The sequence below is a fragment of the Dryas octopetala genome, chromosome 7 (genome assembly GCF_963921425.1).
Source record: "Dryas octopetala chromosome 7, drDryOcto1.1, whole genome shotgun sequence".
Classification (NCBI taxonomy): Eukaryota; Viridiplantae; Streptophyta; class Magnoliopsida; order Rosales; family Rosaceae; genus Dryas; species Dryas octopetala.
In genome coordinates, this window is record NC_141372.1 from 11,356,759 (window position 1) to 11,371,927 (window position 15,169).

At 37.6% G+C, this 15,169-nt stretch overlaps 2 protein-coding genes across 5 annotated transcripts; both read left to right on the top strand.

The window, feature by feature from the left end:
• Positions 1-13: 13 nt before the first annotated feature.
• Positions 14-4,996, top strand: LOC147279674 (Leucine-rich receptor-like protein kinase family protein). 4 transcript variants are annotated; one of them, XM_086251037.1, is made up of 4 exons: positions 14-255; positions 408-526; positions 1,197-3,871; positions 4,489-4,996. In XM_086251037.1, the coding sequence occupies exons 3-4, from the start codon at positions 1,318-1,320 to the stop codon at positions 4,872-4,874; spliced, it is 2,940 nt and encodes a 979-aa protein (XP_086107163.1). In that variant the 5' UTR covers positions 14-255; positions 408-526; positions 1,197-1,317; the 3' UTR covers positions 4,875-4,996. The 4 variants fall into 4 exon arrangements, with proteins under 4 accessions (XP_086107163.1, XP_086107165.1, XP_086107162.1 ...); XM_086251039.1 differs by having other exon boundaries at positions 1,207-3,871; XM_086251036.1 differs by having other exon boundaries at positions 14-526.
• A 1,959-nt stretch (positions 4,997-6,955) lies between these two features.
• Positions 6,956-8,164, top strand: LOC147279675 (F-box protein CPR1-like). Its single transcript, XM_086252058.1, has one exon. The coding sequence runs from the start codon at positions 6,956-6,958 to the stop codon at positions 8,162-8,164; it is 1,209 nt and encodes a 402-aa protein (XP_086108184.1).
• The last annotated feature ends 7,005 nt before the right edge of the window (positions 8,165-15,169 follow it).

Genomic DNA, 15,169 nt, shown 5'->3' on the forward strand with positions numbered 1-15,169 from the left:
TAACAATATCAATCCTTTCACCTTTTCGCTTGTCTCGAGGTCACCACTAAATTCCAAACCTTTCTCATCACCACTATTTTTGTCTCTGCTCACAGACACGTCCTACAGTAATCTTTCTTCTCCTTTCTTATTCTGCTTTCTACCTCTCGTCCTTTCACGTTTGTTTCTTTCTTGGGTGGGTTGCTGTTTTTCCTTATGAAATTTATGGTTCGGCTGAGCACCCCGAAAAAAGGTGTGGGGATGAGGAACTGTCAGGTACAATTGAGTTGAGTTCAATATATATTCTGGAGAGTAAAGTTTGTTTGTTTCTCGGGAAACCCATTTATGGTGTTTTCAAGGGAAAGTCTAACTTGTTTTGTTTCTGACATTTCCCGTTTCCCTTCCATTCTACTTCATTGATTCGAAAGTGGGTTAATCGATTTCGGGCTCTTCATTGTTTGATGAAAGGAATCCAGCAGTTCTTCTAATGGAAGATGCATTAAAATTTAGCTAATGTGCCACTCCATTCACATGTCTCAGCTCTCAGGTACTCTAATCCAAGCTCTATAATTTTTGCTGAAATTCTTCATTGTCAAATTTTTCTTTCCCTTTTGAGCGTTTCACTTGCTTTATGGATATAATAATAGCATACTGAATGAAAAAGAAAATCTGGAATCTGGGTTGGAATTTGAATTTGAATTTTTCAAGACAATATTCCAACTATCCAATACTAAGCTGCTTTTTTGGTTCTAGAATTTTTTTATATTTTTGGGTTCAAGTGACATGGTCTTTATCTTTTTCCTTTTTCTCATGAGTGCTGCAATTGCAAGATAATCAAATATTACTTTCTTTGATTTGTTTGTTAGTTAGTTGAGTACCAGTATTCTCTGTTAAGAAATCTCTGTTTTTTTCTTTACTTAATGAGTAGGCAATATAAACCCCAGATGCAAAAGAGATCATAATGAGTGACTTCTAAGTATAATCTCTTCGCATTACAGTAACCTATAACAGTGATAATTACAATTATTAGCAAGCCACAGCTACAGACAAAATTGACGTTCTAACATCACCTTTGCATTCCTCTTTCTCTCTCTGTCTCTCTCTCACCCATATTATCAATTATTGTAATAGAAAAACTTTTATTAGTTTATTCATATAACATTATTCTAAAGCTTATTATATTATAAGACAATGATTTATGGGCGTTTTCTGCTCAGCTGTTTCCAGGATGGTCACCAAGTCGAAGTAGCAATAATGGGGTTGTTGATCCCCTAAGCTAGATATCCTCAAGATTCCCACTGCCCCCATTTGACCATTTTGCCCACACCCTTTTCCCTAATGGCCAAAATCCCACTTCCCCCTCTCCACTCGTTTCCAACCTTAATTGTTTTCCTCTCTTTGCTTTTCCCGCGTTGTTTGCCTCTAACGGTCGAAATTGAAGCCCTCCTTGAGTTCAAAAGGCAGCTCAAGGACCCTTTGAATTTTCTTGATTCATGGAAAGAGACAGAGTCACCCTGTGATTTCTTCGGAATTGTTTGTGTTTCAGGGAAAGTCACTGAAATTTCTCTTGATAACAAGTCCATCTCAGGCGAGATTTCACCCTCCATTGGTGTCCTTGAGAGCCTCAACACGCTTTCACTGCCTTCCAACCACATTACAGGGAAGCTTCCTGCCCAACTGATTCATTGTGGCAATCTTAAGACATTAAATCTCACTCATAATCAATTGGTTGGAAGAATCCCAGATCTTTCCTCACTCAGAAACTTGGAAATTCTTGATCTTTCTACAAACTACTTCTCTGCCGAATTCCCATCTTGGGTGGGGAATCTGACAGGGTTGCTTGCTCTGGGCCTTGGGGTCAATGAATTCGAAGAAAGTCAAATACCTGAGGGACTTGGAAACTTGAAGAATTTGACTTGGCTGTATCTGCCGGGGTCCAAATTAATGGGAGAGATTCCAGAATCTGTTTACGAAATGAGGGCACTGGAGACGTTGGATATGTCGACAAACAATCTCTCTGGGAAACTCTCCAAGTCGATTTCCAAGCTACAAAACCTCAATAAGATTGAACTGTTTGCAAACAATTTGACTGGAGAAATCCCACCAGAGCTTGCTAATCTCACCCTTCTGCGGGAATTTGATATTTCAGCAAACAAATTTCATGGGAAATTGCCTTCTGAGATAGGAAATCTGAAGAATTTGTTTGTTTTTCAGTTGTATGCAAACAACTTTTCTGGGGAATTTCCTGCAGGGTTTGGAGAGATGCAACATCTTTCTGCATTGTCAATTTATGGAAACAAATTTTCTGGGGAATTTCCTACAAATCTTGGCAGATTCTCACTTTTGGACAGCATTGACATATCCGAGAATCAGTTTTCAGGTGGTTTCCCAAGGTTTCTTTGTGAAAAGAGGAAGTTAAGATTCTTGCTCGCTTTGGAAAACAATTTTTCTGGAGAGTTGCCAGAGTCCTATGCTCACTGTAAAACTCTAGTGAGGTTCAGAGTCAATAAGAACCATTTCTCTGGGAAGATTCCAACTGAGGTTTGGTCACTTCCCTACGCAATTATAATTGATTTTAGTGATAATGACTTTAGTGGAGGGATATCCCCCAGCATTGGGTTCTCAACCAGCTTGAATCAGTTGATATTGCAGAACAATAGTTTCTCAGGTTATCTTCCACCGGAACTTGGGAGGCTAACAAACTTAGAGAGGCTCTATTTGAATAATAATAACTTTTCTGGAGAAATACCTTCTGAAATTGGTGCTCTAAAGCAGCTGTCATCTTTGCATGTTGAAGAAAACTCTTTGACAGGGTCAATACCATCAGAACTGGGAAACTGTATGAGGTTGGTGGACATTAATCTTGCTTGGAATTCCTTAACTGGTAATATCCCTCTTACATTTTCTCTGATAAGCCCTTTGAACTCTCTTAATCTTTCGGGAAACAAACTCACAGGTTTGGTTCCAGAAAGTTTAGAGAAATTGAAGCTAAGTTCTATAGATTTGTCTGAAAATCAGTTATCAGGAAGAGTACCATCCGATCTTCTGACCATGGGTGGAGACAAAGCCTTTCGTGGAAACATGGGACTCTGCATTGACCAATATTTCAAAACCCAAAGAAATTCTGGGATGAATATTTGTTCTGAAAAGCCTAATCAGAAAGGGGTGCTTAAAAATAAACTGGTTTTGTTCTCAATTATAGCATCTGCCTTGGTTGCTGTTTTAGCTGGATTAGTGCTTCTCAGTTATAAGAACTTTAAGCTTGGTGAGGCTGATAGAGAAAATAACTTGGAAGGGGGGAAGGAAATAGATCCCAAGTGGAAACTTGCATCTTTCCACCAATTGGAAATAGACCCAGATGAAATATGTGATTTGGAAGAAGAAAATTTGATTGGGAGTGGGAGCACAGGGAAAGTTTATCGCATAGATTTGAAGAAAAATGGTGGTACAGTAGCTGTGAAGCAACTGTGGAAAGGAGATAGTGTGAAGCTTTTGACTGCAGAGATGGACATTTTAGGAAAGATCAGGCATAGGAATATATTGAAGCTTTATGCTTGTTTGGTGAAGGGAGGATCTAGTCTTCTAGTGTTTGAGTACATGGCAAATGGTAATTTGTTTCAAGCGCTTCACAGACAGATTAAAGGTGGGCAGCCAGAATTAGATTGGTACCAGAGGTATAGGATTGCTTTGGGAGCAGCTAGGGGGATTGCTTATCTGCACCATGATTGTTCACCACCTATAATTCATAGAGATATAAAATCAACCAACATTCTGCTTGATGATGATTATGAGCCAAAAGTTGCTGATTTTGGGGTTGCAAAGATTGCAGAAAACTCTCCTAAGGGTTCTGATTACAGCTCCTTTGCTGGCACATATGGGTATATTGCTCCTGGTTAGTTTCAAAACTATAAATCATATCCTTTCTATTTTATTATTATTATTACTACTACTACTGTTATTATCTTTAGAAACTATCTCGTGGATTATATTCAGTAATATGCGATGTCAGTTACTGCTGGTTTCTTCTTTCAACTATGTTTGAAGCAATTTCTTTGTGATATGTTTTATAGCTGTAGAATTTTGATCTGCATATTTTGTCCATGTTCTTTTGTTTTTTTCCTTATAATTTACTTGAGTTTATAAGAATCACTTGGTCTCCTTCTTGAATCTTTCATTATAGCATCCATGAATTACTTAGTCTCCTTCATTTGATGATCTATTTTGAAAGCATTAGTCAGGAATTTAAGTCAGTTGATTGTCCACTGACATTTTGATCCTAGTAATATGTTTTTATTTGGTGTTGAGAGAATAATCATTTAACTTTCCTCAGTTCAAGTTTCTTTGATAGGCATTCATATATTACAGTATCTTTTAATATGTGTTTTATTGAAAGAACAACATCTTTGAGCAAGTGTTTTATTGTTTCCTTTCTTACCAATGTATAGATGGCTGTTAAAATTCCCTTGCACTTTATTCTGTCATAATTGTGTCATTGATTTTCCATTGCAGAGCTTGCATATACTCCTAAAGTCACTGAAAAGTGCGATGTATATAGCTTTGGTGTGGTGCTACTTGAGCTAGTAACTGGTAGGAGACCAATTGACGAGGAGTATGGGGAAGGAAAAGATATCGTTTATTGGGTTTCAACTAATCTCAATGACCGCAAAAATGTTCTCAAGATTCTTGATGATAAAGTGGCATATGAATGTGTCCAGGATGACATGATCAAGGTCTTGAAGGTTGCTATTCTTTGCACTACCAAGCTTCCGTCCCTGCGCCCTACAATGCGGGAGGTGATCAAAATTCTTAATGATGCTGATCCTTGCACTTTCAGGTCTCCAAAGAGCAATTCTGACAAAAAGGGCAAGGATTTCTCCAGTCAGTTACTCTTTTAGCAGTAGCTAATTTCAGGGTTCAGAAGTTTCATGCAACTGCTGATTTCTTTAAAAATGTTTGATGAAGTGTGTAAGAACAGAATTTAAAATCAAACGCTTATCAAGTGTACCATTAAATGTAATAGTGAAATGTAATAGTGTTGTGCCTTAAGTGATGATGATGGTGTGGTGGGAAGTGAAATTTCTCTTGTACATCAGTATCCTATGAATATGATTAGGGAATTAAAATTTAAAACTACTTTGCCAATCACAATTTAATTTAATTAAATATGCAACAGAAAGAAACAATTAAAGTAACCAATTGTTGGGTCAAGTTTTGGAGGTTACATGTGCTTACCCTTGTTGGGCAATTTTTGTTTGTTGTGTGGGCTTTGAGTCTGCCGTACACCAAAACAAAAAGTAATGGTGCTTTAAAAATCAATTTAGACAGTTAAATACAAAGCCTATTTGCATAGCACTGTGACAATACTTGTTTAGACATGAAGTTATAATCTAAAATTTGGGAAGAGTATATAGATTATTGGAAAGAGGAAGTTACATAAATATTAATTAAATGCACTAAAAATAGGTGGCACAAGCTATTAAAGAAAATTGATTCCTTGTTTCAAAAAAAGCAAAACAAAACAAAATTGATTCAATTAGTATGAATGAATTATGATATGCCCTAAAAAGTGCTGCTCCATATGGCGTTGTATTAGACGCATGAAAACACCATGAACCTTGTTGTGAATGGTTGATGTTGTGCTACAATTTTCTGCATATAAAGCCATGTTGATGGGTTGGTTATATTCATAAGTAAGTTGGCCCAAAAGCATTGATGCCAATATTCATGGGAAGAAAAAGCATGTGAACGAAGAGCATGATGACATGGGTGGATGACTTGCTAAATTATGATGCCAATATTTACATCAATCCAAAGCATTTTTGTAGACAGTAAGGAACTGAGTGCTCTGAGGACTGTGAAGCTTTTTTGTTTTTTTTTTGGTTTTTTGTTTTCTAGGTGTTTTGTTCTTGTGGGTGAATATTTTGCAGGCATAAGAACCCAAAGTGATCATAGGCTGATAACATTGCTAACTGTTGTACGAGTTGGTTGGAGGTTTGGATGTAGCTGTTGGTTCTTTTAGTAGTGAACTAGTGATAGCATGCGATTATGAACTAGGAAATTTTTTAAAAGGTGAAAAGGAAGGCTAGAAAATTAAGAAGGCTGCTTTTGTTTATTTTCACACTAGTGATTTTAAAGCTGGCTAGGTAGTACTGTAGTAGTCAAAACCAAAATTGCTATAAAATTCGAATTAACGAATTTTCATTAAATGAAAACATATTTTAAACTTTTCTAATTTATTTTAGAAAAAATTAGAATTTAGTCATTCTAATATTTCTTATTTAAAAAAAAAAATTTATAACTTTGTTTTTTTTAATATAATCTTTGTATTTTTTTTAATTAAATTCTTTTGCCTTTTCTAATAAATATGTCATTATTTTTTTAATTTTTTCTTTAGACTGAAATTTTATGGGTCTAGTCCTTTCTGAAAAAAGAAACCCCATTGTTTTAACAAGTGTTGCTACAAACCGTCACACAGTTATTACACTTATACTAATAAATAACCGACTGATCTGCATTTTAGCTATTAACAGGTTGAAAAGTGAAAACCAAGAATACCACCGTCCCTTGGAATCAGGCCAGCTCTGCCGCCGCCGCCGCCGCCGTCCAAAGTTTACTCTCCACCGTCGATCACTTTCCGCCGTCCGATCTTGCCGTGAACGAGTTTGATTTCCGTCGTTTTTCAACGCGTTTTCCAATTGCGAAGAACACCACTGACTCTGAAGAACACTGAGCTCAGAAGTCTGAAGGGTACGTCACTTCCTGCAGTATGAATCTTTGTTTTCATTTGGGTACTGTGTTTCTTGTTGCCCAATCATTCGATGATGAATAGTCATTTTCATTTTCATTACTTCCATTACTCTTATCTTTTATTTGGGTACTGTGTTTCTTGTTGCCCAATCAATCGATGATGAATAGTCATTTTCATTTTCATTATCTCCATTACTCTTATCTGATTCTGCTATTTGGTTGTTGGTTCATGCACAAATGCCCTCTCAACAGTGAACCCAACCTTTCCACCATGTTCGACTTGTTACCTCCTGCGCTACTCTTTGAATTCTTTTTACGTCTCCCACCCAAGGATTTGATACGATGCATGTATGTTTGCAAATCTTGGAATGCTATCATCTGCAACCAACATTTCATCGACGCCCATTTCGATCGCTCCATCAAAACCAACTCTCATCGCACCCTCGTAATTTGGCAAGATGAAATCCCCGACCCGCCAACAGCTTTCTTTTCTGTCGATTTTCATGAGGATGATACATTCGGCAGCCAAGCCGTGAAAATTGAGCAGCCCTTGAAACACCCTTGGAGAGTTACCGAAGTATTGGGTTACTGCAATGGTTTGCTTTGCATTTGCAGCCGCCATCATGGAGATTTTGCTGTATGGAATCCATCAATTCAAAGGTTCAAGAAGGTTCCCTTTACACCCATTGAGCAGCCCTCAGATACAAAGCAAACAGAGGCACAGTATGGATTCGGCTATGATTCTACTAATGATGACTATAAATTTGTGAGAATGGTGCTGTTTAGTGATAGGGACAGTGTAACTGTGAGTTCCGAAGTGAAGGTTTATAGCCTAAAATCCAACTCATGGAAAAGGATCCAAAACTTGCCTCACAACGATTTGAGTTTATATTCAGAGGGCTTTTTTTTGAATGGTGCTCTACATTGGCTGATGAATCATGGATTCAATCACAAACGGTGCATAGTTCTTACCCTTGATCTCACAAGTGAGAAATACAATGAGTTTCCCACGCCGGTTGACTGGGATGATGATGCTACGCTGGGTTTAGAGGTCTTTGGAGGTTACTTATGTGTTTATGTTAATCATTCCCCGGCCAGAAATGATGTTTGGATTATGAAGGAATATGGAGTGACACAGTCTTGGATTCTGCTTTATTCTATTGAGCAGGGTGCTTTGCCAGACTGCTTTTTTGAGATTTGCAAGCCTTTGGTGTTTTCAAAGAGTGGTGAAATGGTTCTTTTGAACCCCAGCTGTGCAAGGCTCTTTTGGTATCATTTAAAGAAAAAGAGAGGCGAAAGAGTTGAAATTCCTGGCACACCCCACCTCTTTGCTACTGTTATTTGTGTGGGGAACCTTCGTCTTCTTGACTGTGATCCTGTTCCTGTTGAGAGGCAGCAGCGAGTCCTCTCTAATAGAAGGACAACGTCAAGGAGGTAATTCCCTTAACTGTCTATATTAAGATTCTTTGAAGCAGCTATTTTGGTACCCTTTTCAACTACAACAGTCTAGATGTCTCACATGCTCAACTATATTCCTGTCAGTGAAGGGTATCTCGATCTGTTAGTCAAAGCAATAGAAGATGATCAGAATTCGGGAGGTAAGATTTTGAATCTCAATCCGTGTCTCAAGAGTTACACATACTGGAATTGGTTTATTGGATTGAACTGGGAATGTTGCATCATACAATGTTGTTATCTTGTTCCTGTGGCTTTTTGAATTTCGTACTCATGTTGAGAGTACAATTCCAATTATTACAGGAAAGTGAATTGGTGCAGCAAGGGTGAATTTGGTGGTATTACAGACATGCAAGTTCTCCTTTAGACTAGGTTTATTGATATTTGTAATGAACCTTTTTCTCTTTTTGGTAACAATATTAGCTAGTTTGTTTGTTTCCACACTTGTTTTCAACCTATATATTATAATTCACCTCTTTTCAGTAGTCCAGGTCTTTTGTTTTTGTCTAGCGGGTCTTCTGGTGTATATATTAAGTAATTAGGAGAGTACTGTGGAAACATAGAAGTTGGTAACTACACTTAGCAGTGCTACATTCAGGACAGAATAACAGATGTATCAATTGGTTGCATTGAGTGACAAAAGGAAGGAATGTTGGACTTTAGTTTTTCGCTAAAGGAATTAGGAAAATCTGCAATATATGATATAAATTTTCCACAGTGAACATTTTATGGACCTACAGCTTTTCCTCAATGAAGGCGTTTCATTTCTCTAATAATCATGAATAAATAATTAAGTCTCAGAGAATTGGTACTTTACAAATTAGTTGGAAAAGAAAAAAGTTAAAGACAAAATGAAACAACTCTTAATAGAGAGATAGAGGTGGCAAAAGTAGTAAAAGTAAAGGGAAATGCAAAAGTGTATTTCACTAAATGAAGCATGCCTGAGAAATCTCTTGGTCATTTTTATCTTATGTGAGTGGCAAAAGTAATTAAGTTTATTGGTCAAGAATGAACACATACACATAAATTCAAGTCAATAGCAGAACATATGGAGTATTTGAACTTATAACATAATGAAGGGCGAGGGCCGGTGTGCTGCATTCCTTCCCTTTATTATGTTATAGCATAACTTGATGCTCAGTGCGTTTTAATAAGTTGATAATCATGGACCTGTATTAATGGAAAAACAAAAGGATTCTAGTCAGCCTATGGTTTGGCTTTTACGCAATGCTTCAATTCTACATATACTGTTTACAGGGCATGGTAATGTGTTTAATGCTTGATTCAGAGTGCTCCATTATATGTGCTTGATTGCTTTCCAATAATTTTTAATAATACTAAAGGAAATAAGTCAGCATGTTTAAGTTTTTCCTCAGGTATAAGGACATAAGGAATTGTATGTGCATGGCTTAATGCAAACTTTTGGAAAATGATTTTAATGATTGATCCGAAGTTATCCATTGTGTGTGTTCCAATAAATTTCAATAACGCTGAGTAAATGTCATTATTTTTAGTTGTACCTAAGAAATAATACTTTTAGGTTTCCATAAGGAAATAAGCCATTGTATGCACATGGCTTAAATGGTCTATTGAAAAACAGTACTTTTAAAGAAAGGAACTGGTCCTACTCACAAATTCATTGATATTCCTTGAATGTAGTGTTTTTGGTTCATGTAGGGGTGGGTTGTTCCCCATTGTTATTCTATTTTTGGTGAGAAGGAAAAAGCTGTATGAATTGGCAGTGTATTAGCGGTGTTTTGGGCATTATGGATTGAAAGGAATAGAAAGATTTTTGAAAATTTCTAGGGAGATAAAGTGGAGTCTTAGATTTTGGTGATCCCTATGGGCTTCGTTCTCACCTGTTTCCAGGGAATTATCCTTTTCTATAATTTGGCTAGATTGGAGAGCGGCAGTTACTTAGGGCTGTGATTGGATCGTTTTGTATGTTAGGTCAGAGCTTGTTTGGGGAGTTTTCTGGTTTGTGTTTTAGATTTTAGTTGTTAGTTTCTGTTCTGTATGGTTGTTGATGGGGGTATAGGTTGTGTTAATTCAGAGTACTTTAAACCATACTTAGTTTGTCATTAATTCAGTTTTCTCTCTTTATATGAAAGGGTTACAATTGAATAGCTTTGCAATTGAAAGGCTTAACCTTTATTGGATTTGGGTGTTTCTTGAAGTGAATATTGAACCCCTGATGTGATCGTTTCTCTTGCCTGGAGGGGATGTGTTCTACAATTGGATCAACCGGCCTCCATCCTCCCTTATTCATATTCTATCCTAAGATGTACTTTCTAGTTCCCCCGTTGACTATTGTGCCATCATCGACTTTTTGATTCTCATCGCCATTTCCCTGCTTGCCTTCTTGTTGCGGGCTTTTCAATTTTGCCTATGAGTTTATTTAAAAAAAAAAAAAAAACGTGCTTATGGGTATGTATGTACATTACATTTACCGATACGTGGGTTGGTACATTACATTTGTACCAATACGCGGGTTGTTACATCTCAATTGTACCAACCACAAGGTTTTCCAATAGAATAGTAAACTCGTTTGATCAAAAACATTGTGACCATGCACTGACTTGATTGGCCTGAAACTACATCGCATACGGTGCCTGACCTATACATAGCTGATGGTCATGGTGGATTTGAAGCCAAGGGCATGAGTTGATGAGATCATTAAGAGGATGGTGATGATGGCGGCTGTGAAGGTTGAGGAGGGAGGGAGAGAGATCAGAATAGGGGAGACGCAAAAAAAGAAGAGTGCTGCTATTTGCACACTTTTTTTTTTCTTTTTGCACACACTTTTCTTCTACACACCTCCTATCTTCTTTTAAAATTTTAAATTTCCTTTAACACACCCCTCAAATTACCCTAATACCCTTATTTTATACATTTCACAAAATTTCTCACCACAACACACCCCCATCAACTTAGACAAAAAAAAAAAACACAGCCCCTCCCCCTCCCTCACCCGACCACCTCCTCCCTTCCCTTCTTCCCTCACCGACCACCTCCCTTTCTCTCTCCTCCCTGTAGCACCGACCACCTCCCTTTCTCTCTCCTCCCCGCAGCACCGACCACCTCATTTTCTCTCTATCTTCTTCCGCAGCACCACCCTCCCTCTCTCTCCTCCCCTCTGAACACCATTAAAAAAAAAAATGTAGTTCGGCAGGTTCGGTGGACCAGTGCCGAACTAGGCTGTTTCGTTCGGCACTCATTCGTCGAACAATTCTGTTATATTCGACGGATGAGTGCCGAACGAAACACCCCGGTTCGGCACTGGTCCGCCGAACCTGCCGAATTGCATTTTTTTTTTAATGGTGGATGTTCGGTGGTTGTCTGCCATGCTCGGTGGTTGTCTGCCAAAGGGAAGAAGAGGCGTTGCGGGGAGGCGGTGACCCGAGAGGCTGAGTAGTCGCTGCTGTGGGCGGAAGACGAGGTGCGAGTTGGAGCCAGCGTGGGCCTGGTTCTGGGCTTCGAGGTGGAAGACAGGGTGCTGCGGGCGGAGGTGTAGCAGCATGTGGGAGGACAGCAAGCTCATGGAGGCTGGGTGCTGCGCGCAGGCGGTTGCGAAGACGAGGTGCGCGCATGCTAGTAGATTGGGTTGGCAGCTGCTGGTGGTCTCTGCTTGCGGGAAGGTGGCCAGTGATGGCAGGCGTGGCCAAGGTTGGCGGCGGAGTGACCCCATCAACTCAGACGGTGAAGAAGAAAAAAGAAGAAAAAAAAAATGGAGATAAGGGGTGTGTACGAGGGGGAGATGGTAATGGGGTGTGTGGGTGAGGGGAGGGCCAAAGTGGTCTTTTTTCTTGAGTTTTTTTTTTTTTTTCAAAAAGGGTGTGCAAAAAGAAAAAAAAAAAGAGTGTGCAAATAGCAGTCCTTAAAAAGAAAGAGACGCAGATAGAGTAGAGAGACATAGAAAGACATAGAAAGAGGGAGATAGAGAAAGAGACGCACATGGAATATATGCAAAAAGAAGAAGAGATAGAGAGAGAGAGAGAGAGAGAGAGAGAGAGAGAGAGAGAGAGAGAGAGAGATAAAAGATATATTATGTTGTTATGTATTAAATTGAAATTCATAATAAGGTAATATTATTTAAATAAAAAAATAAAAGAAGATAATGTTAAACGATATATACACAATAAATGATAATTATTAGTTTAAAATTAGGAAGAGGCAATTTGGATATTGAAAAAAATTGAAACTTTTAGAAAAAAAAAAAAAAATTAGGAATGCTAACATGTAATTAATAGTCTAATGTGGCATTCAAAAAATGATGACTTAAATACCAAAGTAAATGACTTGATTATAAATTTGAAAATCTTTTGTCTAAACACTATTTTTTTTTTTAAAATACCTAAGGCTAATTAGCTCTAAAATAATATAATTATCTTAGGAAGAAATAAATTTGTATCCATAAATACTTTTCTTCTTGATAGGGGTATCCATAAATACTTGTACACGTGAATAATAAATCATCCAAGAATATTTTTGTACACATGCGATTTCAGTGCGTACGTTTTCCAGTTGCTATAATAGTGATCAGCCGTCGGCAAGAACGTACACCAAGCTCTGTAAGAACACCAATTAAGCTCTCAAGTCTGAAACTGTGTATCAATCTTTGTTTTCATTTGGGTACTGTGTTTCTTGTTGCGCACACATGCAATCGATGAGATCAGTTTCTTGATTCTTGAAGAGATTGCAGTCCATTACACTTTGAACCATGTCCGACTTGCCACCTCCTGAGCTACTCTTTGAAATCTTTTTACGCCTCCCGCCCAAGGATTTGATACGATGCATGTTATTGTTTGCAAAGCTTGGAATGCCACCATCCACAGCAAACACTTCATCGAAGCCCATTTTTCGAACGCCCATCAAAACCAACTCTCATCGCACCCTCGTAATTTGGCAAGATGAAGAATTCGACCCGCCAACTGATTTCTTTTCAGTTGCTTTTCACGACGACGATACCTTCGCCGGAGAAGCCGTGAAAATTGAGCAGCCGTTGAAACACCCTTGGAAAGATACCAAGGGAATTAGGAAAGGAAAGAATGTTGGATTTAGTTTTGCGCTAAAGGAATTAGGAAAATCCGCAATATATGAGAGAAATTTTCAACAGCGAATATTTTATAGACCTACAGCTTTTCCTAAAAAAAAAAAGGCGTTCATTTATATAATAAATTAATAATCATGAATAAATAATTAACACTCAGAACATTGGTACGTACTTTACAATTAGTTGGTAAAGCAAAATGTTAAAAGAAAAAATGAAACAACTCTTAATAGAGAGATAGAAGTGGCAAAAATAGTAAAATCAAAGGGCTAAGGTGTATTTCACTAAATGAAACATGCCATGAGAAACTTGGTTATCTCTTTGGTCATTTTTATCTTATGTGAGCGCAAGAGTAAGTTTCTGGGTCAAGAACGAACACGTAGTCATAAATTCGAGTCAATAGCAGAACGTATGGAGTATTTGAACTTATAACATAATGAAGGGCGAGGAGCAGTGTGCTGCATTCCTGCCCTTTATTATGTTATAGCATAACTTGAGCTCAGTGTGTTTTACTAATTAATCTTCATGTTACTGATGAGTAAATACATTATGAAATAAGTTGATTGAATTGTGTATGTTTTAGCTTAGAAGTCTCACTTTCCCATACTCATTGGACTTGTATTAATGGAAAGACAAAAGGCTTCTGGACAGCCTATGATTTGGCTTTTATGAAATGCTTCAATTTTACATATACTGTTTACGGGGCATGATAATGTTTTCCATGCTTGATTCAGATTTCAGAGTGCTCCATTATATGTGCTTGATAGCATTCCCATAATTTTTAATAATGCTAATGAAATAAGTCATATATCATGTTTAAGTTTTTCCTCAGGAAAATTATACAGGTTGGCATAAGGACATAAGGAATTGTATGTGCATGGCTTAAATGCAAACTTGCAAAGCAGTACTTTTGGAAAATGATTTTAATGCTTGATCCAAAGTTATCCATTGTGTGCATGCGTTCCGATAAATTTCAATAGCTCTAAGGAAATACGTCATCATTTTCAGTTGTACCTAAGAACTATTATTGACAGGTTTCCATTATAAGGAAATAAGGCATTGTATGCACATGGCTTAAATGGTCTCTTAAAAAACAGTACTTTTAAAGAAGGAATTGGTCCTACTAAAAAAATCATGGATATTCCTTGAATGTAGTGTTTTTGGTTCAAGTGGAGGTGGGTTGTTCCCCATTCTTGTGCTTCTATTTCTGGTGACACCGTGACAAGGAAAAAGCTGTATGAATTGGCAGTGTGTTAGCGGTGTTTTAGGAATTATGGATTGAAAGGAATAGAAATATTTTTTGAAAATCACTAGGGAGATAAGGTGGAGGCTTTAGATTTTGGCCATCCCTATGGGCTTCATTCTCACCTGTTTCCAGGGAGTAATCCTTTTCTATGATTTGGCTAAATTGGAGAGCAGCAGTTAGTTAGGGCGGCGATTAGATTGTTTTGTATGTAAGGTTCAGTCAGAGCTTGTTTTGGGAGTTTTCTGTATGGATGTTGATGGTATAGGTTGTTTTGGGAGTACTTTAAGGCAGTTTGTCGTTAATTCAGTTCTCTCTGTTTATGCAAAATTAGAAAATCAGAAGTTTGTAAAAGGTTATAGACTAAGTAACTAGTACTGAGGTTAATGTTCAATCATTTTGTTCAGCCTCATTGTTGGTGTAGATAATCTTTCTATTTATGTATTTGTCAAATTCTTATGTTTTGAAATCCAATATGTGCTTTATGTGCTTGTTGTCTATTTTTGGTCTTCCTAGTAGTTCCTATTCTGCTTGAGCCTTGAACCCAAAAAAACAAAATTTTGGCTTTGGCTTGGAGTGAATGAGTGACAATATCATTGTCTTTTGTTATTTTGCTTCTGCTCAAGGCCATGGCCATCGTTACACGATTTTACATATACCCAACTGACCATAACTCTAATATCATGATCTCTCAA

Coding starts and splice junctions, on each gene's coding strand:
- LOC147279674 (XM_086251036.1), top strand. CDS start 1,318: ATGGCCAAAATCCCACTTCCCCCTCTCCACTCGTTTCCAACCTTAATT. Junction 3,872..4,488: donor ATATGGGTATATTGCTCCTG/GTTAGTTTCAAA, acceptor TTTCCATTGCAG/AGCTTGCATATACTCCTAAA.
- LOC147279675 (XM_086252058.1), top strand. CDS start 6,956: ATGCACAAATGCCCTCTCAACAGTGAACCCAACCTTTCCACCATGTTC.